The sequence below is a fragment of the Garra rufa genome, chromosome 4 (genome assembly GCF_049309525.1).
Source record: "Garra rufa chromosome 4, GarRuf1.0, whole genome shotgun sequence".
In the NCBI taxonomy this organism is placed as follows: domain Eukaryota; kingdom Metazoa; phylum Chordata; class Actinopteri; order Cypriniformes; family Cyprinidae; genus Garra; species Garra rufa.
This window is the reverse complement of record NC_133364.1, coordinates 32,955,042-32,982,983: the sequence shown is the minus strand read 5'-3', so window position 1 is coordinate 32,982,983 and position 27,942 is coordinate 32,955,042. Positions and strand designations below refer to the sequence as shown.

The 27,942-nt window shown below is 36.5% G+C and overlaps 3 protein-coding genes across 4 annotated transcripts in view; 1 reads left to right on the top strand and 2 right to left on the bottom strand.

Moving 5' to 3' along the window:
• Positions 1–9,061, bottom strand: part of LOC141333834 (uncharacterized) — a 31,702-nt gene extending 22,641 nt beyond the window's left edge. The window contains exon 1 of the mRNA XM_073838981.1: positions 8,832–9,061. Within this exon, the coding sequence (XP_073695082.1) occupies positions 8,832–8,997 (166 nt within the window). The 5' untranslated portion in view covers positions 8,998–9,061. The remainder of the gene's footprint in view (positions 1–8,831) is intronic.
• The window catches only part of LOC141333858 (uncharacterized), a 156,729-nt gene that overhangs the window by 128,336 nt on the left and 451 nt on the right, over positions 1–27,942 (bottom strand). Inside the window, exons 2-12 of one of the 2 annotated variants that reach the window (XM_073839012.1) lie at positions 27,710–27,821; positions 27,416–27,541; positions 26,242–26,321; positions 26,010–26,144; positions 25,239–25,401; positions 24,291–24,345; positions 22,764–22,849; positions 22,519–22,680; positions 22,402–22,430; positions 22,252–22,323; positions 21,773–22,075 (exon numbers count right to left, since the gene is read on the bottom strand). In XM_073839012.1, coding sequence (XP_073695113.1) covers positions 21,884–22,075; positions 22,252–22,323; positions 22,402–22,430; positions 22,519–22,680; positions 22,764–22,849; positions 24,291–24,345; positions 25,239–25,401; positions 26,010–26,144; positions 26,242–26,321; positions 27,416–27,541; positions 27,710–27,794 — 1,185 coding nt within the window. In that variant the 5' untranslated portion in view covers positions 27,795–27,821 and the 3' untranslated portion in view covers positions 21,773–21,883. Of the gene's footprint in view, positions 1–21,772; positions 22,076–22,251; positions 22,324–22,401; positions 22,431–22,518; positions 22,681–22,763; positions 22,850–24,290; positions 24,346–25,238; positions 25,402–26,009; positions 26,145–26,241; positions 26,322–27,415; positions 27,542–27,709; positions 27,822–27,942 lie in introns of those variants that run through there. The other variant, XM_073839011.1, reaches the window with a different exon arrangement.
• Positions 15,687–20,625, top strand: LOC141333876 (uncharacterized). The gene is made up of 2 exons (XM_073839035.1): positions 15,687–16,013; positions 17,308–20,625. The coding sequence occupies exons 1-2, from the start codon at positions 15,755–15,757 to the stop codon at positions 17,979–17,981; spliced, it is 933 nt and encodes a 310-aa protein (XP_073695136.1). The 5' UTR covers positions 15,687–15,754; the 3' UTR covers positions 17,982–20,625.

Here is a 27,942-nt window from a genome sequence, read left to right as displayed (position 1 = left end):
CCAAATCACGTTGAAACATGAAGTAAAAAAAAAAAAAAAGAAAGAAATTCAAATTTTTAAGAAAAATGTCAGACATACACCGTGTTCCAAATTATTATGCAAATTGGATGTTAGTGTCATAAACATAAAAAAAATTGTTTTTCAATTAAACTCATAGATGGTATTGTGTCTCATGGCTCTTTGGATCACTGAAATGAATCTCAGACACCTGTGATAAATAGTTTGCCAAATGAGCCCAATTAAAGGAAAATTACTTTAGAAGAATGTTCCACATTATTAAGCAGGCCAAAGGTTTTAAGCAATATGGGTAAGAAAAAAGATCTCTCTGCTGCCGAAAAGCGTCAAATAGTACAATGCCTTGGACAAGGTATGAAAACATTAGATATTTCACAAAAACTTAAGTGAGTTCATTGTACAGTGAAGAAATTTGTGGCTGATTCAGAGCACAGACTGGTTTGTGTAGGAAAAGGCAGAATGAGGAAGGTTTCTGCCAGACAAATTCATCAGATTAAGAGAGCAGCTGCTAAAATGCCATTACAAAGTAGAAAACAGGTATTATGAAGTTGCTGGTGCCTCTGGAGGTACAAGGTGTATCATATCAAGGTGTAGGATCCTCCAGAGGCTTGTAGTTGAGCATAAACCTATTCGGCCACTCCGAGTCCTAACCAACGCTCACAAGCAGAAATGGTTGCAGTGGGCCCAGACATACATGAAGACTAATTTTCAAAAAGTCTTGTTTACTGATGAGTGTCGTGCATCTTTGGATGGTCCAGATGGATGGAGTAGTGGATGGAACATGTCCCAACAAGGCTGTGATGTTAACAAGGAGGTGGCGTTTTGGGCTGGAATCATAGGGAGAGAGCTGGTAGGTCCCTTTAGGGTCCCTGAAGGTGTGAAAATGACCTCGGCAAAGTATGTCGAGTTTTTGACCGACCACTTTCTTTCACTTTCCAGCAATATCGTATACTATTTGAACTGAACTGGATGATGATATCACTGAATTCATTGATGAACTGCCTTTAACTGAAAATTGATTATTTACAATAATGCGTTACTTACACACTATTGTGCTGTTTAAATACTGCAGTTGCTTTGACACAATCTGTATTGTTAAAAGCGCTATATAAATAAAGGTGACTTGACTTGACTTTCATGGTAAGAAAAGAAGAACCGTGCCTTCTGTAGCAAAATCATCTTCATGCATGACAATGGACCATCTCATGCTGCAAATAATACCTCTGTGTCATTGGCTGCTATCTACATAAAAGATGAGAAACTCATGGTGTGGCCACCATCCTCCCCTGACCTCAACCAGATTGAGAACCTTTGGAGCATCCTCAAGCAAAAGATCTATGAGGGTGGGAGGCAGTTCACATCAAAACAGCAGCTCTGGGAGGCTATTCTGGCATCATGCAAACAAATTCAATCAGAAACTCTCCAAAAACTCACAAATTCAATGGATTCAAGAATTGTGATAGCGATATCAAAGAAGGGGTCCTATGTTAAGATGTAACTTGCCCTGTTAGGATGTTTTTGATTGAAATAGCTTTTGATTTCAGTAAATATGACCACCTAATGCTGCAAATTCAGAAAATGCCAATTTTCAGTTCTTTACAACCTATAAAATGTTTTAACTCTGTTGTGCATAATAATTTGGAACAGTGCATTTTCAGTTTTTTATTTTTGAAATAAATACTGTTATCATTAGGAGTTTTGTTTAATAAAATTCAAATAATACCCTAATGGTTGATGACTTAAATTATACTGACTGTCATTTGCATTGACTAATTATGAAAATCGGAGAAAGATATCATTTGCAAAATAATTTGGAACACGGTGTACTTAGGGCTTTGCATCTGAAATCTTTGTATATATACCAGTTAGCGCGCACCCTCGAGTCTGACTGGACAAGAGACTTTCTGTCAGTATTTCACCTGCGTGTTCTAGGCGAGCTGTCAGTCAGTGCAGTTTCATTGTTACGCCACAAGATGGAGGCAAGAGACTCTTTGAGTAAGTCTTTAAACCGTTCATTCAACTACACGTTCAAAAACGCTTATTTATTCAAAGAGAGACGTAATGAAACACGATGTTGAAATCATTTTAACTTTAATCGCCACTTTTAAAGGCTCAGCTGACCAGCAGAGCATCGATGTTATCAGAGAGATTTCACTTTCCTTGGACATGACAAGCTAGACGCAGTAATAATTATGAGTGTTAAGTGCGTATCTACTGAGCCTCATAATAAACACATTATGTTATCATTACTAACTTATTACTAATTTAATATTCAGCACAGAGGCATTAAGTGAGAAAGTCAAATCCTTAGAAAAAAAGAAAACAGGCAAATATCGCGGTTGCTGGTTGTTGCATTCCTCTGCGGTTATGCACGTCAATAGCGCGGTATTGCGATATTGCGGTTATCGCGACAGCCCTATAACATGCACGTCCTGGGTATTCACTGTATGGCACACAGCCTGGAACTAGCTTTCAAGGATGCCATTAAGAGCTGCTCTATGGCAAAACAGATTGAAGATGTGCTGTCAGGGCTGCATACATTTTATGGTAAAAGCTCTCTCAACAGTACAAACTTAAAGCACAGCTTCAAGATTCTGGGCCAGAATCCCCTTGTACCAACTAGGGTTGGAGGCACCAGGTGGGTTTCTCACCTCTTTAGGGCCATTGACCATATTTTGAGGGGTTACCAGGGACTTATACAGCACCTAGACCAGGTAAGCTAAATAACAGTGTAGGGAACTTGAATGTTAAGTTAAAATGTTAGGTCCATCTGCTGTCAGGAATTTGTTCATTGTAATTTAATAAACTGAACTAACTTGCACTTATAAAACACTTATATATAAATTATAAATTGACTAATGACTTTTCTTTATTGATTTGACGGATTTTGTATAAAGATTCAGTCACCAGATGCTGAAGGGGTGAATGCAGTGCAGAAGAGCAAAGCACGCCACTACTTCCAAACCTGCCGGGATCCAGCCTTTCTCATGTTTTGCAACTTCATGCATGATTGCCTGACTCACCTCAGCAGCCTCTCTCTGACTATTCAAACTTCAGCTATCACAGTGGCTGAAGTGCACAGCTGCCTGACAGCCACCCAAACAGTGCTCACAAAATACAAAACCAGGTGCGTGTCAGAGAACTGAAAAGTTGTGTTTGCTGCTTTGCTGAATATCTTAAATAAACTTACTAATGTAAATGTACCACAGACCTGGGCCCAAGCTAAAAGCCTGTATGAAGCAGCACGAGAATGATGACAGCGTCCTTTACCGTGTCATGAACGCCAAGTTTGGGCTGCTCGACAAACTCTGCCAGAGTCTGCAAAGTCGCTTCACCGACATGACCCTAGGGATTCTCCAAGCATCAAAGTTGGTGAATATGAACAGCTGGCCTGACGCTGATCGCTCTAAAGGTATGTGGTTTAGGTTCATGCATAACATTTCATCTACAAAGTCATGAAAGCATATAACTCAATGTTGTTTCATTATGTCTGTCTCTTTTCAGAATTTGGTGAATCGGAAGTGGAGGAATTAACTACACACTTCCAGAGCATCCTGATTTCCTCGGGTGTCACTGTTGAGCTCATCCCAGATCAGTGGACCATTCTAAAGACCAGACTGTATGAGATGGGAGAGAGTCTCCACACGAAGACCTGGCCAGAAATCAACAGGTCTTTGCAACCGCAGTGCCCCGACATCCTCAGCCTGGTTGACCTCATTCTTACCATACCAGCCTCGACTGCAGACTGTGAAAGAGGCTTCAATCAAATGAAGTTAGTAAAAATGACTGGAGGTCCCATCTTACATCAAGAAGCCTCTGTGACCTACTGACTGTCCAGCTATCCAGTCCCTCTATTGAGAACTATGACCCCACCCCTGCTATCCAGCTCTGGCACCAGGCTAGCATCCGGCCTAGGAGGCCAGAATTCTTCGAGGGGAAGAACACCACTTGGGAAAGCACCTCTGAAACTTCAGAATCTGATTCTGATGAGCAGGAGTAAATTGGACTGGGAGTGGGGAGGATGGGTGGAGGAATGTTAGTTTTTTGTTTTGATCTGCCCTACTCATGTAATGAAATATATATCAGTTCATGGTTTGTAAGAGAGAGAGAGAAAATGTATTTTATAAATGTATTTAATTGAGACTTGAGATTAAATAAACTGCTCGAGTATAGTAGATCTTGTAGTATTAATTTTCACATGCAGCTACACATTGTCGGTTAAAAACATAAAGTGGCTGGTAAAAACATTTAGTGGCTAGTAGATTTTGAAATGCATCAGCCACACTGGCCGGTGGACAAAAAAGTTAATTTCCATCCCTGATCATAAGCCTAACAAATAATACCAATGCAACTGCATATTCAAGCAATTTTAAGCACTTAATCCAATCATTTTTCAAACCTTGAAAACACTACATTAAAATTCAACCATTTTCAAGGAATTCAAGCACCCGTACGAACCATAGACTGTAAAAAATATGGACGTAGTGTCCGTGACGTCACCCGTAGGATTCTGAAGCGCTATTTTGAAGCCTAAAGTGGGCGGGATTCGGCCGTCTCCATTTTGGAAGCGCGTCACTCCCGGATAATCAAAAATGGGCAAAAAGGCGGGACGTGGGTGGAGCTGGTTGCTGAAACCACGCCCGCCTAGCGCGACAGTGGTGAGAGCAGCGGCAATCCCCCCGTCACTCAAGTGGCCACGCCCTTAATTATGCTGAACTTTAAGGCTTAATATAACATAAACGGATGAGTTATAACAAAATTCACCCCCCTCACAGTTGACATGAAGAGCAAAACTAGCTATATAGACCAAAACCATTTTTTGAACCAGGCTGTAAACATACTTTTTTCTGCTGTAAAGTTGGGCATTTTAACATGGGGAGTCAATGGGACTGACTCTCTTTTGCAGCCAGTCTCTAGCGGTCAGTCAATGAATTGCATTTTAAGACACTTCCGTGTTGGTTTCAATAGAGAGAGCTGGAGGTTGCCCCTTGGTACGAACCCTGTAATCACGAAGTCAGTAGTTTCGTCATCCGGGTTGCCAGCTCTGTTACAGCTGCAGCTACGAACGTGTCGGATAAAACATGTATAACGTTACGAAACCTAAAAGACCTCGTTGTGAATCCGAAATACGTCGTGACAAAGTCTGAAATAAAACAAGGATTTGTATAGGAGAAGTCTTTGAAAGATGGAGACGGCTGAAAACGGAGAAGAATTTGATGACAGACGCCAACGTTGCTAATTTTCTCCTGGACAGGTAAGATTCATCTATTTGCACATATACATTTGTGTTTACTGTTATGACACTTGATATGATATTAAAGTCAAAGTTACTGGATTAGTGCATGTGTTTTGTCGAATATTTGTTTTTTAAAGGCTAGTCTGAGGCATCTGCAGAGATTATGTTTAGCAGTAAAGAATAAAATCACTAATGTAGACCTTTTTTAAAAGCATATCTTTTTATAACAAGCCATTGTTGTACAAAGTGTCATTGTATATTATATTTTGTTATATTGTCTATGTCGTGCCACGTAAATATATCCGCATAGCTTTTATTGGTCGAATTACTGACACGTTACAGTGATGAAGCACAGATGAATGGGAAATATAAATAGGACATGCTTAAAGACGCGACAGATCGGCATATTCGCGCTTAGACGCCTATTAGCATTAAAGTACAGAAATCTGTTCTGTTTTGCAGCGTTTGAAGGTTTAAGTAAACGCACAGTTATGTGAAAGTTAAGTTTCTGTTAATGTTTTTGACGTTCTAATCACTAATCACTCTTCTTTTTCTCAAAATCCCCTCCCAGAAATAAAAATGATCTGATCATTTAATAATTCTTATTCTGTCCCAGATATGATTTTTTTCTTCAGATGGACACACACAAGGTTTTCAGAAAAAAATATGTCCATATAATGTAAGAGGATGCGTAACTTTAAGTAAACGCTTAAAAGTTAAAAACCATTTAAATACTAGTATCTTTCAATTTTTGTAACCAAAAATCAATGGTTTTGGTTCTACTGTTATACACGCAATCATGAGAGAAACATTGTGAAGATTCATAGACATGTATTTATCCACTGAGCTAATCTAAATTACTGTCACAATTGCTGTGTGTGGCTGTTTTAAGCATCAAATATGAACTCGCTGAGATTTTCTTAAAAATCTTTGTTTGCATTTATCTGAAGAAAAAATATATATATACATTAAATTAAACGGATCAATAGCAAATAAAAACAATGAATAGACAGTCTTTACACATACAGAATAACATGGAATCAATTTTTTATACTCTTCTCTCCTTTCAGGAAAATGAGGTTACATTTTTTAACACACTGTGGTTCTCCATGGCATTTCTGTCTTACTTAGGCACAAGAACGAAAGGAAAGGTATCGTGTGTTTATTTTCATGTTTTCTCTTGATTCAGCTGTTTTGTTTACTTATTGACGCAAGTTTACATTGCAATAAATGTCAGTTAGACAGTATGAGCAAATGTTTTTGTAACTATGTAAGCTAAAGTATATTGAGTATGCATTCGTTTTGTTGTTTTCTACCTAATATTGTTCGGAGGGCAGACACACTCTGTCTGTTTAAATCAAGATTACATACCCATCTCTTTAACCTGGCTTACACATAACACACTAACTATATCATAAGAATTGTATTTAATATAAGTCTGTTTTGTTCGTATTCCAAGGTCACCGTAGCCACCCAGATCCATTCTGCATCCATATCAGACGATGGATCAGGACCTAGCGATGACCTCGACAGCCCTGTTGTCCTTTTGCATTATTGACACACTGTTTTCCTATTTAATATTGTAGTAATATTAGTATTGCTCTGAACATTCTTCTACAACTCTATTGGTTAGCATTGTTGAACAACTTTTCAAATTACAATGCTGATTTACATTTGTTTCCTGCATTTTGAAAAATAAATGTTTTGAAATGTTATGAATGGAGAGCTGTGTTTTTTTCTTTTTAGTGTAGTGTTTCAAAAATATCTTTTTTTTAACTAGGTATAATTACTCAGTGTTCCCCAGATCACAGATTCAATTCAGTTAAAACTTAAATGGTTTAAATAAACAGGATTCAAAATAAGTAAGTAAAACGTTTCATATATTAGTAAACAAGACCAGTGGCGGCTCCTGACAAATATCTCTGGGGGGGCAACTGTTCCGATGATGGTAAAGATAACCGCTTTAATGGGTAAAATTATGATAAAATTCAGATAGCTAACTTAACAGCATTACATTACATTGTTTGATTTGGTTTCCCTGTTCTTGGATGGCAACATCAGGCATGAATTGTACAAACTGTACTGTATTTTGAATAGCTATATATATAAAAAAAAATCAAGTTATAAAACAAGTTATAAAAATAACGTTAGAATAATGACACTGGCATAAAACTAACGTTCAACTTTCCACTTTAAACGCACCAAAGTGTCACACTAAATTGGACAAACGAGTAAAAAAACACGTATAACAGGTGGATCTGGCAACAAACGGAGGCTGCTGCACCCGCGCTCTCACTCAAGGCGTTCTCAAGCCCCGTTGACTGCGCTAGCTTCTCGCAGCAACATGAATTGCAAACACTTATGTGATATGAGGTGGTTTAAACGGCTAAATAATCATTCAAAGAGCTTGACATTTTATTTTTGAATATAAAAAATGACCGAGGTCCGGACCTCAGTGACCTCATAGCTGGCTACGACCGTGATAACATAAACAATGCACCATTTAATAACACACATCACTTGTATTGAAATTTTGCTCGCCTCTTTTTTAAGCAGGCAAAGTGATCAACTACCCTCTCATTAAAATCAGGCATGTTCCTGACAAGTTCCCTCTCCATTGAAAGCATGGCCAATGCATTCAGACGTCTCGCTACGCGTGCGTGCTCTACATCTTCAAGCACGCATCAGTGCGTATTACGAAATCACGTTGGGGCGAGCCCTCCCGGTGCCCATTGAAATGCATTGTAGGGTTCAAAATGTGAAAAAAAAAATCTCACAATATAACTCTATGAGACCGGCTGGGGCGATTTTCAATCTGACTGAGATCGCCCCAAGGGGGCGGGGTTTTAGGTTGGAAAGTGACATTCAGGCTGTTGATTGTACAGTAATATGCAGACTAGGACCAGCAAAATAAGACTCTTTTTCACCTCTCTTTTTTCGTGTGGCTCAAGGAGGGCGATGCACTATCGCCCACAATGGGCCAGCCGCCCCTGAACAAGACTTAAATAACACTTAATACTACTGAGTTAAGATTACTTAATTGAATTAAGCAAACTTAACAAATCACTTTTTACAGTGTAGAGCTGTACAACTTATACAATCTTACACCTCACATAATTACATCAGAATTTAACTTAAATGTTAAAGCTTTTGTTTTGGCTTATTTTTTGCGTTTATTTTACTGTCAGACTTGCTTTATATTTACAACAGCGTTTTCTCATATTTTGTACTGTTTTTCTGTATGTCCTATATTGTCTTGGTCTACAAAAAAAAATTTGGTAAATGAAATGATCTTACTAGAAGAATTGCATGAAAAAGTATCATCTGTTCCATTTGTATAGTCTCAGTGAGCTTTTATGAGGTTTAGGCTAATTCCATATTAATGCTACAACTTAAATGAATAAATAACAAATGGCCAGTGTAAAAGCAAGATTTTCTCAGCTGCACTTAAAGACAGCGTTAGTATGTGATCTCAACTTCTGTCAAATGTCAAAACATTTCTACACTCGTGTGACATTATTAATAAATATTCTGTATATTCATTTCTGTAATGAGTTCAGCTTTGAGAATAAAAACCAACCTGTTTGTTCCTCAGTATCTTCATGTTTGACTCTGAATGCTTCTTCAATCTTAATGTCTTCACTCTCCTCTTTAATAAACACCATATTTGTTTGTTCCTCAGTATCTTCATGTTTCAATGTTTCTTCAATCTTCATGTCTTCGCTCTCCACTTTAATACACGCCATCTTTATAATAGTGTCACATGGATCTCTGTTGATTCTCCAGGAGTTTTTCTGTGTGTTTGTACACTTTCACCTGTTTTAGATGAGAATAATTAATAGAAAGAAAAATCAATGCAAACTAAATCTCTGTGTGAGTCTCAATCAGCTAGTCAGTGCACTAGTAAGACAGTCAGAGAGTTAATAGACTTATATATAAAACTTATAAAATATACAAATTACCAAGAAGGTTCATATTTAGGCAGGGCATTTTTAATTTATAACTGGTATTCAATTTTTTTGTTCATATCTAATATTACACTCATGAAATCATTCTCGGTTGTCATTCACTCGTTTGTGTTTGTTGTTGTCGTTTGTAGTCCGCGTGCCACTGAATCATTTCACAAATTATTTGATTCAAATTATTCGGATTCTCAATTTCTCTCATCACTTCTTATCATCACACGATTGATTCTTGATATAGGGATCGAAATGAGACGCACCTTCTCTGTTACTAAAGGCTAACGTTTTAAGTAACACTAAAAAAAGCACTGCACGTTATATTTAACAATGAGGCATTTACTTATTTTACATAGCTTGCAAATGCTTAAATTGATGTAACAGTTTGCATTGGTTTAAATACTTTAAAACCACAAACCTTTCTTCAGGCGACTCACAACAGACGAGGAGCGCGGTGCATCTCTATGACGTCACATCACCAGACCAAAATAAAAGTCCCATTCCTGCACTGCTCTCTAGAATCACAAATATATCATAAAAATGTTGTATATAAAATATAGAATTTCGTACTCACGAAATGATGATGCTTGTCTAAAGTTATTAACATCATAAATCTAGGAATATTTTTGTATTTTTTATGTACATTTAAAACACTAAAAAACTACCACTTTCTGTTTTTATACCTTGCCATTAAATTCACATAAAACTAGTGAATGCCGCTGTGTAACTGTTACAAAGAGAGTGTCTATACTCTTTGGACTATTGTAATCAGTGTCTTGTTATATTGTTTGTGTATTTATTCCTCTTTGGAAAAATCATTGAAACACTCACTAATCTTATCTTTCTTTTGCTATTGGGGTAAGTGAGGACACGACAATATATTTGTCGCAGTTTCTATTTACCACTTCAGAAGTTTACAAAACGATGACTAGGTACTTCAATTTCTGAGGACCCCATAAATGTGAAAAGGGTCTATATACAGACAAAGTCACATAAGAATAAAAGGTTCATGTCAATCTTTGCATGAATTTTGTCAGTTACTTGCAGAGTTAAGATGTTGGGATGAAGGACGTCCTAAATCATTTTTATTTACCAGAAGGACTGTTTCTGCCAGGATAATCCTCAATTTCTTCCTGGTCCTTTCTGTAAAAAGTTGAGTTAAGAGCTTCTGGGGTTTCCAAATATCTTAATAACTATTGACACAATTCTAGAAAGTATTCTTACGTCTACAATTGAGGAGACCAGTCAGAGGAGATGAAAAGTTAAAACACTAACAACAATAGTTTTCTACAGCGGTTGCAAGATCTGCAGACTAACACAGATACTGCTGATTGTCTGAAGATCAAGTCACTGCGAGCATCTCTTGAAAATTAAACTCTGTATTTTTAGAGAAACATTGTGATTTTAAAATGGTTGACTTTGACTGTCTGAATGAAATCTTTAATTAAAATTGTACTGTAAGAATTTTTTGAATGTTAATGAAATATGATTTACATTTTCCCAGATTATCTTCTTTAAAAATGGTACATAATCTGTGCTAAAATATGACTATAATATAAACAAGTTACATATTAAGATGTGTTTTCAGTTGTTGAAAATGCATTTACAAACAAAAGTCATTAATAACAGATCCACACGGAAAATCAACGAATCTTCTGTAAGGATTGGGTGGAAATGATAATATGGTCCGTATTTTATCTTACTTATTTCAGTGGTAATGTTCTTTTATGTAAGAAATTTTGGTTTAATGCAGTTTTTGCAGTGTAAAGGAATATGATTCATGTGTATTACCTTTTCAGTTTCATTAACAAACTCCTTTTTAATATTATCCTTTTTTTAGGCAAGGGCACCTTTCTTATACCACCCCGTTTCGGATGAAATGTATGCCATTACAGTAGTAAAACATGAAATATATTTTTATAATGTTATATTTTCCTAATAATGAATTGTCTGTTTTTTGCAAACCATCAATAGAGAGTCTGTAATTTAATTAAAAAATATATATTTTTAGATTTTTAATCTTGAACAAATGAATTTGACATTTCAATGGCCTCACTGTTTGTGAAAAAACAAATTCAATCAAAAAATACAAATAAAGTGGCATTTATTTAATTATATTAGAATAGTTTCACACATCTTCTCATTCAAACAGGAAGCAGAACCATACCATCACATCCATTAGTAAATTTCATCCCAAAATGGCCGCAGATCTCCCATGTGGTCCAGTTTCTTACCTAAGCTGCATGCATTCAATCTGAAATTTGATTTTCTTTACATTAATAATGTAAAAGAATTAATAAAAAACAGTTTTCCCTATCTACTTTGCGTGACGGGGTGGTAGGGTTAAGCTTGATGGACCCTGTCTAACATGAAAAAAACATCAAATAAACAATGTAAAAGAATGTCAGTATTTGCCTGCTTTTGTTCTTGGTGGCTATAAGGCACTAATGATGTCACTTCCTCTTTGTGATGTAATTTAAAGCAAAAGTACATTAATTATAGATAAAACAACTTAGTGTGACGGGGTGTTTAATTTGAATAAATATATCTTATGTAAACAGGGACACACATACATTGCTGAAAATAACTTAAAACTTATTTGGTGATATTTTAGATGAAAATATCATGTTGGTCAACACGGGCATGTGAAAAATGATTACAAAATAGTATGTTATTTTTTAAGAATAGTGTTCTATCATATATCATGTTAACAAGAACACTTGAATTAATAACTTTAAGCTTTGAAAACACACTTTAGGACATTTTTTGTGCCTTAAGCATCTCATCAAACATTGTGGACCTGTTAGCCCTGCTGAAAAAAAACAGCATATGCTGGTTAGGCATGTTTTGGTGCTGGGATGCTGGTTTTAGCTGGTTTATGCTGGTCCTTTGCTGGTTTATGCTGGTCATGTTGCTGGTTTATGCTGGTCCTTTGCTGGTTTATGCTGGTCCTTTGCTGGTTTATGTTGGTCCTTAGCTGGTTAATGCTGGTCCTTTGCTGGTTTATGTTGGTCCTTAGCTGGTTAATGCTGGTCCTTTGCTGGTTTATGTTGGTCCTTAGCTGGTTAATGCTGGTCCTTTGCTGGTTTATGCTGGTCATGTTGCTGGTCAAGGACCAGTATAAACCAGCAAAGGACCAGCATTAACCAGCAACATGACCAGCAAAAACCAGCAAGGGACCAGCATAAACCAGCAAAGGACCAGCATATACCAGCTAAAACCAGCATCCCAGCACCAAAACATACCTAACCAGCATATGCTATTTTTTTCAGCAGGGAGATCGCTGTCCCCATGCCAACACAATTAAGATCCAGCCCTGGACGCCAGATCCCATCAGAAAATATCAGTTTGTCCAGTAACAGAAGCACTCGTCAGCAGAGCAGTCTAATACCCAAACCCTGTTAACAGGAGGTCTTGTCTGGTACCCAAAATACCCAAAACACTATTAACAGTCTTCTGGCAGCCATGAAGTACGCCAAAATGTTATTCCATCCTGACGATTACACCAAAATGTTGGCTGAGGAAAAAGTATTAAAAGTGAAGAGCAGAAGCAGGAGACAAAGTTATGATGGTAAAAAGGAGCAGAGTTTATTGAATAGTCTTAGTTGCGTATGTCTCAATGCTCAGACTTTGTCTGAAGAGCACAAATTCAACAAGTATTGTTATACCAAACTGCTTCAAAACAGCATCCCATAAACCTTGAGGTTCATAAACATTCCCTCATATCTCTTATTCATGAGGACAAACAGGCCATGAAACCACACAGTCATAAGACTACACAAAAAATATGTATAAAAAACAATGATAATATTACATAATATAAATGACCAATCAATTAATGAATCAATGAAATGGATAAATAAATGACTATAATGATTAAATGATAAATGATTATAAATGAATGAAGAATATAGAAAAAAGAAAGTAAAACACAACACAAATGTATGGTTGCTTGAAGCAACACACACACAGTTTGCACTTGAGGATCCTCATATCCTTCAGGACCCAAATGGCACCCGTTTGGTAGAATGACTCAAAAAATAGCTCATAAAGTACGAGTATGAGCTCATAAAACAATGCTAATGGTCACATGTTGTACACCTTTCTAGAGGTTTGTTTCTACTTGTTGATGTCCTTATTTACATACATGTTTATTTATTAAAAAAATATAATAATATAACTGTTACCTCCTTACCTCTAACAAACCCAACACTTTCATATCCAATCAATGAATTTTGACAAAAACATATTTCACATATTATCTTAAATAGTAATAGTAAGTGTCAGCTTAGAAAAGAAAATAGATCTTCAATATACAAAACTAAAAATAAGACCATAACTAATCATTTACACATTTATTATCCAGCTCAAACTATTATGGGTTTCATAAGAGCTTCATTGCCAAGTAAGGAATTTGTTTTAGCGACAGTTTCCAGTGTAGAAGAGAGTACAGACAGTGCAAATATACTACCGCAGTGCAGACATACAGAGCAATTACACTGTAATATCTAGAATCTATTCAGAATTATCAACACAGTTTCACTGAAGATCAAAAAATGCATAAAGGATAGAGCGTCTGAGTGAATGTGGTGTGTTCTGTGTGGATGAGGCTCATTGTGTCAGAGACGCTGGAGAAGGACAGAGTTCACTCTCATCCACATACACTCCTACTCTATGACTGGACACTACAGACAGTTCAGCCCGTCTGTTATTATGAACAAATGAGCATCTAGAGGGAGAGCAGAACAAACTCCAGGATTGATCATTACGTCCAAACACACATTCATCACCCTCTCCTTTCCTGCTGATGCTCTTATATGAGACTGATATCTCCACACCAAACATCCCACTCCACTCAATCTCCCAGAAACAGCCTCCACACACTCTCTCTTTACAAAACACCTGAAGATTACATCTGCTCAGTGAGAGAACCAGTAATCAAACCAGTAAAACATACAGCAATGTACTGCATAAACAATAATACAGAAATATTGACTATGTAAACAGTGAAATTAAACTTAAAAAATGTGGCATTTGTTATATCATTATTACATTAAGCAATTTCTGAATTTCACAAACAGGGTCATGGATAAACACACATACATATACAGACCATTATTTTAAGCAAAGGTATTAACCTGTAAGTCCACCTCTGCTGACTTGAATAAATCTGATGGATCCTCGCTGAGGTAATGTGGAAAGCCCTAAAGAACAATGGTCTATTCATTGACATGGAATTCTTAAATAAAATAAACTTTGTTAGATTAATTAGTGAAATTTTCTAGCTTTAAATGCACTTTTTATGTAATTACCTATTAAATATGTTGTCCTTTCTGTCAAAGAGTTACCAGTACATTTAACCAAACCTAAAACATTTACAAAAATATTCCAATTATTAAATAACAAAAAGGAGGCTTCAATATTTCAAAAAGAAGAAAGTAAGATAATTATTGTCGATTTTGTAAAGTAAAGTGCAGCAAATACATTTTTGTGTTCTCATTCGCCACATTGCAAAAGAAAGAAATCCATGATAGTGTTTCAGTGACTTTCCAAATAATGAGAAAAAGTAAATAAATAACAAGAGGTTGATTAGTCAAAAGAGTTTATGTCAGATTTACAGTCACTCCCTCAGCTTTTGTACAGAAACACTTGCAGCATCGTTAATTTTAGGTATGAATGACAAGATAAGAAAACACAGTGTATAGTGCTGTAAATGTACATTAATTAAAAAACGAAAATATAATAGTTTTTTAGATTTGCCATGCTAATAATTGTGGAAATACAGATAAAACACATCAGTGTGTAAACGGGACTTTTATTTTGGTCTGGTGATGTGACGTCATAAAGCGGCGCCCCTAGCCCTGCATTTGTTGTGATTCGGCTGAAGAAAGGTTTGTGGTTTTACGTTTATTAATCAATGCAAACTGTTGTCAATTTGAACGATTTTAAAAACTACACAAAATAAACAAGTCAATCTTAGATATGACATTGTAATGCTTTGTTATTTTTGCGAGTAAAGTGCACCCTCATATTAATAACAGAAAATGTGCATCTCATTTTGCTCCTTAAATGTGAATCAGTGTATGGTTCAAGTAGAAAGTGAGAGAAAATCCGAATCATCTAAACCGAATCAGTGGTAAAATGATTCAGTGATACGAATCGTTTGAATCGACTCATTCAGTGACAATAAACGAGAACAAATACAATAATGCTAACTTTCACAAACTGCTAATGCTGTCATGAAAGTGTAATCTATGAAATGTTATGTACAAATGCCAAAACTAAATAATAAATGCTTAATATTAACTTTATGTGTGTAATATCTATTTTAGTCAGGTCATTTCCCATTAACTATTACTCTGAGTGAGTCTCTTACCAGTGCACTGACCGCTGTAGTGAGCACAGAGAGATTTTGTTTGCATTTATTTTTGAGAATAATTTACGTTCTGTTATTTATTCTAATCTTAAACAGGACAAAAGTGTCCAAAGACACAGAAAAACCCTGCTGAATCAACTGAGATCCACGTGACACACTATTATAAAGATGGCGTTTATTAAAGAGGAGAGTGAAGACGTGAAGATTGAAGAAACATTCAGAGTCAAACATGAAGATACTGAGGAACAAAGAAAGGTGGATTTTATTAAAGAGGAGAGTGAAGACACAAAGATTGAAGAATCATTCAGAATCAAACAAGAAGATACTGAGGAACAAAGAAAGATGGATTTTCTTAAAGAGGAGAGTGAAGACGCAAATACTGAAGAAATATTCAGAGTCAAACAAGAAGATACCGAGGAGCAAACAGGTTGGTTTTTTATTTTCAACGCTGAACTGATTTGATCCTTTAAATGTCTAGCTCTACAGAAATGAATATTCATAAATATTTATAAAGAATGTTTATGAGTGTTGTAATTAAGGTGGTTTGTCGACAGACATGTTGAGATCACATGACCAGACAAATAAGAAAATCCTGCGTTCACATTGGACATTTGTTATTATGGCATCATGCTTTTAGTTTGCAACAATAATACAGATTTAGCCTGAACATTTTTGTTCTGTAACATTAAACCCAATATCTGCTTCTAAAATTAAAAGCATTCAATTTTATAACTTAATTATGCAGCAGTATCTGTTGTGCCAATTTTCTGTTCCAATAAGTCAAGAGGCAGAAAGCTTTTAGTTATTTACTTCTTGCAAGAAATTTGGGCAATTAATTAAAATACAATTTCAGCTTATACAGCGTACCTAAATTTTCATATCCACACAAAACTGTCAAAATGCTGCATCGTCAGTTATGCCTGAAGTGAACACAAACAGCTGAGAATGAAAATATGTGTGTAACAGTATATTGGATCCATGCAGCTCTTAAAACAACAACAGCTCACACTATTCCCTCTGCCATCTGTAATGATAACCAAACTACAAAAGACAAAAGGTTTTGTAGCTTTAATAATAAACAAATCAAGTTTCATTCCTACAGTGAAGATTCTATTTCATTTCTCTTCAGCTGTAGCTCATAATTAGATAATAAGATAATATGACATTTTAAGTAGGCAGGGTTAGTTAACACAGAAGTAGCCTATAACTGAACATCATATAAGTAATGTAAATCTTAATATGATTTAAATCTTAATATTTTATTAGGGAGTATGTAAAACCAAATATCCATGTCTTTTAATATGAAATGCTTCCACAGTAGGGGGGAAAACTGGTGCACTGGTGAAAAACATTGATTAAATGTTTACTTTAAATGTATAGCTTAGCATAGATCATTGAATCCTATGAGACCAATAGCATCACGTTCAAAAATGACCAACGAGTTTCAGTATTTGTCCAGTTTAAAACTGGACTCTTCTGTAGTTATATCGTGTACTAAGAAACGAAACAAAAAAACAAAAACTTCCTTGACTATTACACCAGAATCGGAGTGTAGATCCTAATCTTATCGGCCTATAAAATCGCAGCTTTATATTTTGCGCCGGTCTTTAATAGCCTTCAATAGTTTTGTGTGTTTAAGATCTCAATTTTTCTGGGTTTGATGTTTGTGCTTTGAGCACTTAAAAATGGTGTTAATTTGGATTTGTCTTTTTTTGCATCAGACCTGATGACACTGAAAGAGGAGAGTCAAGAACTCAATGAAAAGGAGGATCATCTCCAGCATAATAAAAGTGTTTTTACTTGCCAACATTGTGCCAAAACTTTAAGCAGAAAGGAATACCTTATAAACCACATGAGAATTCACACTGGAGAAAAGCCTTACAGCTGTCAACAGTGCGGAAAGAGTTTCATTCGAAAAGGAAACCTTGAATACCACATGAAAGTTCACACTGGAAAGAGACCCTTTGTCTGCCAACAGTGTGGAACGAGATTCACGGAAAGAGGAAGCCTTAAGGCCCACATGATCATTCACACTGGAGAAAAGCCTTACACCTGCAAACTATGTGGAATGAGCTTCAATCGAAAATCAAACCTTAAAAAACACATGAACACTCACAGTGGAGAAAAACCTTTTATGTGTTCGCAGTGTCCAAGGAGTTTTATACTTCAACATGACCTTGATGTCCACATGAAAACTCATACTGGAGAGAATCCTTTCACCTGTCATGAATGTGGAAAGAGTTTCACTCAAAAAAGAAGCCTTCAAACACACATGATCATTCACACTGGAGAAAAGCCTTTCGTCTGTCATGAATGTGAAAAGAGCTTCAATCGAAAATCAAACCTTAAAAAACACATGAACATCCACAGTGGAGAAAAACATTTCATGTGTTAATGTCTAAGGAGTTTTATACTTAAACATGACTTTGATGGCCACATGAAAACTTACACTGGAGTGAAACCATTCACCTGTCATGAATGTGGAAAGAGATTCACTCAAAAAAGAAGCCTTAATAGACACATGAAGATTCACACTGGAGAAAAGCCTTTCACCTGCATACTGTGTGGAAAGAGCTTCAATCGAAAATCAAACCTTAAAAACACATGAACATTCACACTGGAGAAAATAATTTCACCTATTAACGTCTAAGGAGTTTTATACTTAAACATGACTTTGATGGCCACATGAAAACTCATACTGGAGTGAAACCTTTCACTTGTGGAATGACATTCACTCAAAAATAGGCTTTAAAGACACATGAAGATTCACACTGGAGAAAAGCCTGATCAGAGATTTGATGGACATTGAGTAGCTCTTAAACATGTACAATCACACCAAAGTGATTAGATTACAGTTTGTCATGTGATTAACTGATTAAAAAATGAACTGAATTTAACCCTGCTAAATTCAAATATGCTTTTGTGCTTTGGCTGGTGCTGAGCCAGAGATGGACAGGTTCAGCGCTTGTGTAACGGATTTTAAATGTGCTTCCACTTGCTATACTTATTTTTATCTCTGGCCCAGATCTTGACGTATAATGAACTGGTTCCAGTAGGGTCATTTGCTGACATGTGACTCCGATCTGTTTTTGACATGCCAGTGTGAACGACACAAAAATGGAATCTGATCTTTTCAGTTCAGATTTCTGCCACTGGATATTGTAAGTATTTTGTCTCAAAACTATTAACTTCATCAGTATAATCAAGTTTTCGGGTAATTTTAATACCCTCTGAAGGATATACAAACTGCATGAGATCTGATCTTTTTCAGTTAAGATATCTGCCACTTCCATTTGTGGTACTAAATCCGATACAGATGTTTTGCAATGTGACCGCAGTGTGAACAGTCACCTAAAAGATTTTACATTCTACTCAATGTTATCAGTTGCAAAAGGTAGTCAGTGGAAATGTGATGTGTCAGAGCTCACAAGTGTTACAGTTACAACTCTATATACAAGCAAAACATAAAGGCTCGTATTGTGAAAGTTTCAAAACTCTGTCTTTTGTCCCATGATCCTTGTCTTTTATTTTTCATATTGCGTGTGCATAATTTAGCTGGCTTCCACAGCAGATCAGATTATTATTAAATGCATAATTGCTTAATTTATGTCTTGCGTTCTTCCTCTTTATGATACAGCGCTGCAGAAGTGTTGCCAAATCCACTGTATCTTCGCAGAATTGGGCTACTTTTTCCACTGTTGCTGCTGGTTGTTTTCCAGCTTCATGGCTTGACCCAAACCTCTCTAACGTGATATTTAACTCTTAACGATCAGATAGATACAAATAGACCAAATTATAGATTAGATAAAATCAATAAAACAAAAAAATAGCTAAAATAGTAAATAGATGAGATAGATCAAATAAACTAAACATATGTGCAGTGTTTGCAACTAATCTTCATTAGAAATTTCATGAGTAACCTCACATTTAAGACAAAGTGTGCAACTGTGGAATTTGTGGAAATGACAAGGAACTCCTTGAATTGTAATTATGATGGTTTCAGTGGAGCACTGCTTATTTGGACTACTGACGCATTCAGTCGGTCTGCTATTGTCTGACAGGAGTTTTCTCTTTGTTTTATTATACAAGCTGTATTTTCCTGTTTAACTATTATTTTTTACTGTTTCTTCTCTTTTTATTTCCATTAGAAGCCCTTGCTCAGTTGGACAAAAAGTATGCCGCATGGGTTTTGCATTGATTCTGTGATCAATCTTGTGTTCTGCTTAAGAATGTCATGAACGTGAACTTATCCCAACTATCTACACCTGGCTTGACATAGCTGCACATTCTCGTCCTGGCTCAGCAAATGTATAATGGACCAAGCCAGGATGTGCCGATTAAACTAGGTCAACCCACATCTTATCTTGGCTTTCTTAGTTCTACTTTTGTGTAATAAACCTCTGGAAGCCTCATCAGTCCTGTTCCTCAGCTCCTCACAGTGCAATTAGAGAATTGAGGTGTCCTTTAAGATGGCTCAGTTCAATCAGAGTTCAATCAAGAGGAAATGGGGAAGCATGAATTTGAGTATTGTGAGAGCATATTTTCCATCAGTCCATGTCCCTCAGGTGGGAACTCAAGGGGGCACTGGACCTCTGCTGTCCATTTTTGGGCCTTGGAACATTATCCCGGTAAAAGAAGGGGGACCTATCAAAGAGCTTTTAACCTTTTCCATCTAAAATATAAGAATGTCATAAAGTAAAGATTTTATGGTTAATAATAACTGGTTCATAATAATTCTGAAAGAAACTGAAAGCAAAAAATGAAGTCCTAAATTTAGGATGGACACGCCCATTATTTTAAGAACTTTCTCCTAAATCAGTAAGTTATGATCTACTTTTAACCTCAAGATGCTTTGTGAATACAGGCCCTAATCTCATCATCCAGTCAATTCCCCAGGACTGGAATTGAGAACTACTGCACTTCAGCAAAATATAGAAAAGACTGACTTAAAACCATTTTTTGGCTTGTGAAAATACTAATGGCCTCCGGCTTTTGCATAGTACTGTGTATGTATATCTCAGGGGTGCCCAAACTTATGCTGCGTCCCAATTCGCCTACTTATACTACGCCCTGAAAGTATGTACTCTTTTTGTGAAGAAAAAGTACATACTTTTGAGTATGTAGCAGAATAGTAGGCAAGCTTTGGGACATACTACTTCGTCATAACTGTGTCTTTAACGGACGCTCTGTTGCTTAGTTACCTGAATCCTGTCACTGTTTAAACTGCCCTGTCAATCATCACAGTTAACACTATCTACATTTCATTTAATTTAATTTCCTACCATATTAGAGAGAAATGAAGAGGCACGTTCCTTCATGAGTCTTTCATGCCGAGAACTTTGCTCTTGTGTTTGCATAATTATGCATTTAAACGTTAACGACCAAACCTATCATTATAAAAGTTCATAATGTTGCTGCACATGAAATATAACGCGGATAACATTTAAAAATATTTTTTATCAGGTTACACACTGATTATTTATCACTCAAACCCCTTTCTCTACCTGTCCGTTGGTCGCGCATATCCTCCATGTTTGTAGTTTTTTAACACTTTTTATGCGTGTTTGTAGTTCTAATCGAATCCTCGTTCACCGCGCAATGTGTTCTGGGCAATATTAGCCGTTAGAGTGTGCACTGATCCGCACTTCGAATTCCGAAGTTAAGTAGTAGACCATCCGGGAATCTTTGGAATACTTTTTTAAACGTACTACGATTTGGGACATACTAATTCTATTTTCGAATACTATTTAGGACGGATAGTATGCGAATTGGGACGCAGCATTAGACTCAGTCAGTGTCCTGCCAGTTTAGCTCAGTGGTTTTTGGTCTTGGTGATCCACTGCTTGGCACTGGTAACCCAGTGGTTTTCAAACCTGTCCTGGATGCACCCCTACCCTGTACTTTTTGTATGTCTCCCTTACCAGACGCACCCAATTCAGATGTTGGTGCTTTGTATATTGACTGGGACAATGCTGCCATCTTCCCAGATAACATAAAATGGTAGACTGGTCAAAGAACAATACTTATTCTTTAATAAAGGATAATGTGTGTCACTCTTTTATGTGTACGTGCATTTTAATTGTCATTGGTAGCACCCACTTGGTGGTTATTTTGCCAAATTTTAGTTCCACTTCACTAGATCAATAACTATATAGTGTACATTCATGAAAAACATAGACCACAATGTTTATGGATATTTATTTTTATTTCATTTTGCTGTCATCACTTGACAGCTTGGAGCTTTGAAAGGAAAAAATAACAATGATTATACATTGTGTTACAGTTATGGTTACAGTTTCAACTGAAATCACTTAGTTCTCTTTCTAGTTTCTGGATTTCCAAGTCCAGCTTCCTCAGTGTCTTGCGTTTAATTTCCATCTCAGTGTCCATGTCCTGCAGCTTTCTCTTGTTCACTTTGATCTTGAGTTCTGCCAGCTCTATCTGTCTCTTAAGATGCGTGGTGTAGAGAGGTCTGACAGTTTGTGAATTCTGTAAAACACACATCAATCAGCACAGCAGGATTTGTGTTTAATGTAGATTTACTTTAGGCAATACTCACAATGTTACCAGGCTGCACTGTTACAAATATGATATTTTCTATTAGCACCACATCACTACTTCTTATCCATGATGGACAGAAAATTTCCATAAAATGGACATGATACCTCAAGCCTTCTGGAGCCCAGCATCTCATCGTCATCAGAAGTGCACTCCACTGCTGCAGATGTGTCTTCCCTCTGCCGTATTCAACAGAACATGTATTATTAGTTTTGTCAGGACATGCCAAGCCTATGATTTTAATAAAGAGTACTCACCGGATCAGAGTCTGCTGTGTTACCAGACACTGCAAGGTAAGGCAAAGTCAGACAGTCCACATAACAAAATCTAAACATTTGATTGTTTTCATGTGCAGTAGTTCAGCAATAATGTACCTTGTGAGAAGAGGTCAGTTTCTCCTGATGGACCAGAGTCAGTGTCTGTCACTCCCTGGATCCCTTCCATCACTGGCTTCTCTTTATTAAACTCCTCCGCTGTGGTCAAGTCTTGGGTTGGAGAGCCACCCTCTGTGCCAGATATATGAGCCTTTTTAAATCCTAAAATCAGTACAGACGAAAAATATTTCAGCAAACACTCTTCACCTAATTTGTACATTTTCTTCAGCAATCAAGTGACTTACCAGCCTGCAAAACGTTCTTTTTCTTAACGTTGACTTGCTGCCAGGTCCTTTTTTGGCCAGACATGTTTGTTCTGGGAGAAGAATGGCTAGGTAAAAGAGATAAAATAGATCAAATTATCAGATTATAGATTTGATCAAATAAATTAGCTAGACAAAAAAAAAAAACTAATTAAAGAAAGATAAGAGTAGATTTATGAGATAGATAAAATAGATGTGCAAAGTGGATAAGTGTTTGCAACTAATCTTCATGATAAATTTCCTGAGTAACCTGCATGTCCACTGCTCACATTTAAGACAAAGTGTACGACTGTCAATTTGTGGAAATGACAAGTAACTTAATTGTAATTATGATGGTTTCAGTGGAGCACTGCTTATTTGGTCTACTAGTGTATTCAATTGGTTCACTATTGTATATTAGGCCTTTCTGTTTGTTTTATTATAGCTTCTGTATGTTTCCTATTTTAAATGTTTCTCCTCTTTATTAGAAGCTGTTGCTCAGTTGGCGAGAAGTATGCCGCATGGGTTTTATCCATTTTTTCATTGATTCTGTGATCGATCTTGTGGTCTGTTTAAGAATGCTGTAAACTTGCACTTATCCCAACTTTATCCCAACTATATAGGGGGCAGCCGTGGCCTAATGGTTAGAGACTCGGACTTGTAACCCAAAGGTTGCAGGTTTGAGTCTCAGGTCTGGCAGGGATTGTAGGTGGGGGCGTGAATGTACAGCACCCTCTCCACCCTCTACACCACGACTGAGGTGAGCACCAAACCCCCAACTGCTCCCCAGGCGCCGCAGCAATGGCTGCCCACTGCTCCGGGTGTGTGTGTGTGTGTGTGTGTGTGTGTGTGTGTGTGTGTACCTGGTATTCATCACATTGTGGGGACCAAATGTCCCCACAAGGATAGGAATACCAGTAGATTTTGACCTTGTGGGGACATTTCTCAGGTCCCCATGAGGAAACAGGCTTATAAATCATGCACAATGAGTTTTTTTGACAAAGTAAAAGTGAAAGAGTGTGCACAATCTCCAGTGAGGGCTAGGTTTAGGTGTAGGGTAGGTGTAGGGCGATAGAAAGTACGGTTTGTACAGTATAAAAACCATTACGCCTATGGAATGTCCCCATAAAACATGTAAACCCAACATGTGTGTGTGTGTGTGTGTGTGTGTGTGTGTGTGTGTGTGTGTACTTGGTGTGATTCCTAGTATGGGCTTGACATAGCTGCACGTTCTCATCCTAGCAAAGGAAGCCTCCTCACAATGCAATTAAAGAACTGAGATATCCTTCAAGATGGCTGAGTTCAATCAAGAGGAGTGAGGAAATGAGGAAGCATGAATTTGAGTATTGTGAGAAGCACCCCTAGAAGTTTCCAAGCAGGTGTTAGCTGGAGCTTGTTGAAGCTCAACTGTGCAGGACTGTGGCCCTCCGGGAACTAAGCTAAATTGTAATGGTTTCCTGTGGCCCTAGTAAATAGTTTCCTGTGGCCCTCCAGGAACTAAGCTAAATTGTATTGTGTAACATTTCATACCTGCGTCCATCTTTTTTGGTGCTCTCTTTTTGCTGCCATGTTGACAGCTGATTTGCTGCAAAAAAATTTAAATTAGCATTAGTTCACATGTATGTCAAAGAACTGTTTTCATTGAGCATGAGGTCACATTGTTCCTTGTTTATTGCACTGGCTTCAACCATCTTTGAAACAACCTCTTGGGCATCCAAGTGCAGATCCCATCTCTTTGAATGGGAATGCTGTTCACTAAACTTATGATTAAATTTAACATTTGAAATTAGCAGTGAAATCTGACAACAACTGTCTCGTAACTTTTATTTCTTATGTTCAAATAGAGTTTAAAAAGCTTACATTTCGGACTAGACCAGCCAATGTGCATGCAGTCAAACAATTGTGTCTCAAAATACTGTCTATGTCTATAGCAAGTGGAGCTTCTAATGGCAGCTGGGATGACTTGATTAATTCTCCATGTTGAGTGTTACACTTTCTCCCATTCATAATAGGAGTGCAACATTTTCCTGTATCTAGAGTCTTTGTTTCAGCTCATTTTCTTCTTCTCACCAATCTGCTTTTAATATTACTCCCTTAATCTGTCTTCCATTTCCTCCATCTCAAGTGCATGAAACTTTGTCTTCTCTGCCTGTTTCTTTACCCTTTGCCTGTTTATTCTTTCTGTCACTTTGTCTCTCTTTTCCTCAACAGGCCTCTTTAAGTCTTCCTCCCTACTTTCTATCTCTTGTTCTTCAATCTGCTCTTCATCCTCCAGTATTTTCACTTCTACACTGTTTCTCTGAGGCAATGTCCTCTACTTTTTCTACAGTTTCTGCACCCTTAAAGTCATATTCAAATCCATTAAATAAAAACCTCTGAAAGTAAGTGCAGTTTAACTTGTGTAGCTACAGAACTTATTGTACACATTAAAATATTAGACGGACGTTTAAGTATTGGGTGCTTGCCAATGCATCTTACCCTGTAAAATATGCTCAAAATGTACGAGCATTTTTTCCATCAGTCCATGTCCCTCAGGTGGGAACTCAAGGGGGCATTGGACCTCTGCTGTCCACTTTTGGGCCTTGGAACATTTGCCCAGAAAAAGAAGAGGGACATATCCAAGAGCTTTAAGCTTTTCCATCTAAAATATAAGAACGTCAAATAGTAGAGATTTTAAAAGTGGTTCATAGTAATTCTGAGAAAAAAATAAAAATAAAATAAAAAAGTGTTTAACCTTATGCCTCTCTGCCTCATGTTACTTTGCCTAATGCTGATTAACTATTTCATTTAGAAGAGTTCAGCCCATTTAAATCTGGCACATCAATGGAAATCATATGAATTACTTGTCATTTGAACGGTCAGTTTACAGAAATTAAAATGTATTAATTTTCATTTTATGTATTTGTGTGTAAAACATGTTTATATTGTATTGCTTCTCATTTAATTGTTTTGGTATAGATGTTTTTTCCTGAACATGGAAGTCACACCTAACTCTTAACCTGTCTCCAGTGTTTCTGGTCAAAGTAAGGTATATTGCTAGCTGTTAATTTAATGTTAAACCTAAATTTAAAATGTTGGCTCATTAAAAACAGATGGATGCTATTTTAATGGGTTCCTATGGAGACCAAAACAGCAGAGCATCCAATCTGACGTTAGAATTCGTAATGGCGGCACTCATCGTTTAATCAGGAAAAAGGTCTATAGAACAAAATGTGAGGTAATGAATTTAGGATGTTGAATTTTGCTTACCATGACAGATACGTTGTCAAGAACCTTTGATTGATTCCGAGACTGAATAGTAGTTTTTGCCCACTGTTGGGCTTGGGCACGAAATTTTGCCAATCGTACTGATTGTCTGTGTTTAAAATCAAGCAATTTTCCACACTACAAATAGAGAAACAGAAAACATGATTATATGGTACTGATTACTGAAATAAATGCAACACCATATAAAGAACCAGTGTTAGTAACACACAATCACCTTAACACAGCGCCGGTTTCGGCAATTCATCTTGGTCCGGCAGTGGGGACATTGGCGCACAGTTGAACCTGGTGTTTTTACTACACAAAAACAACACCAAATGAGTAGAATAACATAGAATGTCAGACAGACATCACATACAAAACGTAAAATGAATTAAATCAAAGATAAATGAATTATTAATGAAAACGCCCGACATCAAGTGCATTCATTTAATGAAAATTATTTTAAACTGACATAAATTGCTGAAGCGAGAGAGACGGCGCTATTTTAATTTACAGCGCATTCGTCCCAAAAGTGTAAAGCAGTGGCGCTGCGCTTCCTCCAATGTGTAAAGTAATAAACAACGCAAGTTGCTTGATTCATTCAGATATAACACAGAAGTGCGTTGAAATTATACTGTAGTGTGATATGAAAATATTAAAGGTTCTTTAAGGATGCTGACTGAATACAGCCACTGGAAACAGCATTAAAAGGGTAAACTGGAAAACACCAAAAGCCTACATAATACAGTAAATTCAGCACCATATTGTACTTTACAAATAGCCTATGGTATTTTGAATTTTACTTTCATAAAAAAATTGTATGTATAGTTAAAACATGTATAGTTTCATAGTTTAAGGCTTTACTTTAAAAATCATATAACCATGATGTTTTCTTGTGACCACTATCTTACTAATACTAGTCAGCTAATATCTGGATTTAGTTCTAATTCATTTTAATTTAAGTGAAATGTTAATTCCATAGGAGCCTGATTAAAGATCAATATCAGTGTCTTAAATAAGGTGTTTGTTTTACAGTTTACAAATATTAAAGTACTGATAGAGATACTTTACCCAAAAAATTAATCGTTTCTTTATTCTGTGGAACATAAAAGAAGATACTTTGATAAATTCAGTAAATGTATGCCTATAGAGTAGAAATCAAGGGTAACCATATATGGTTAGATACATAGCAAACAAATTTCAAGGATTTTTGCTCTTTGTTAGAGTCTAAGATGAAAATAAAACTGAAAAATTATGTAAGTGAAGACTTATGATTCCTAGTTCTACATTTTAAGCTGAATTAGGAGCTCTCTGATAGGATTCTTACAAGCTCTAAGAATATATGCCCAGATATTCTCATTTTAATTTGGATCAAATGAATGAATTCAGCTTTGAGAATGACAACCAACCTGTTTGTTTCTCAGCATCTTCCTTATTGACTCTGAATGTTTCTTCAATCCTCATGTCTTCACTCTCCACTTTGATTAATGGCATCTTTGTTTGTTCCTCAGTATCTTCATGTTTCACTATGGATGCTTTTATATGGAAATGAATGATTAAGATACATAAATACATAATTTGTTATTTAGTTCAAAATCAGAACACTAGAATAAGAGAAGAAAATTTGATTTTTTGCTAAACAGAAATCCTAACATTCTCACAGTGCTTTAAAAAGTGTTCATTTACTTTTCAAGTCAACCAACCTGTTTGTTCCTCAGTATCTTCATCTTTGACTCTGAATGTTTCTTCAATCTTCATGTCTTCACTCTCCACTTTAATTAATGCCATTTTTCCTGCGTGTTGGGACACTTTGTCCTGTTTAAGATGAGGATAATTAAAAGCAAGTAAATTATTCTAAAAAAGAAATTCAAACTTAACTTCAATGTGTCTTAATCGGTCAGTTTACTGCTAGGAGTCAGTCAGAGTGATAGGCTAT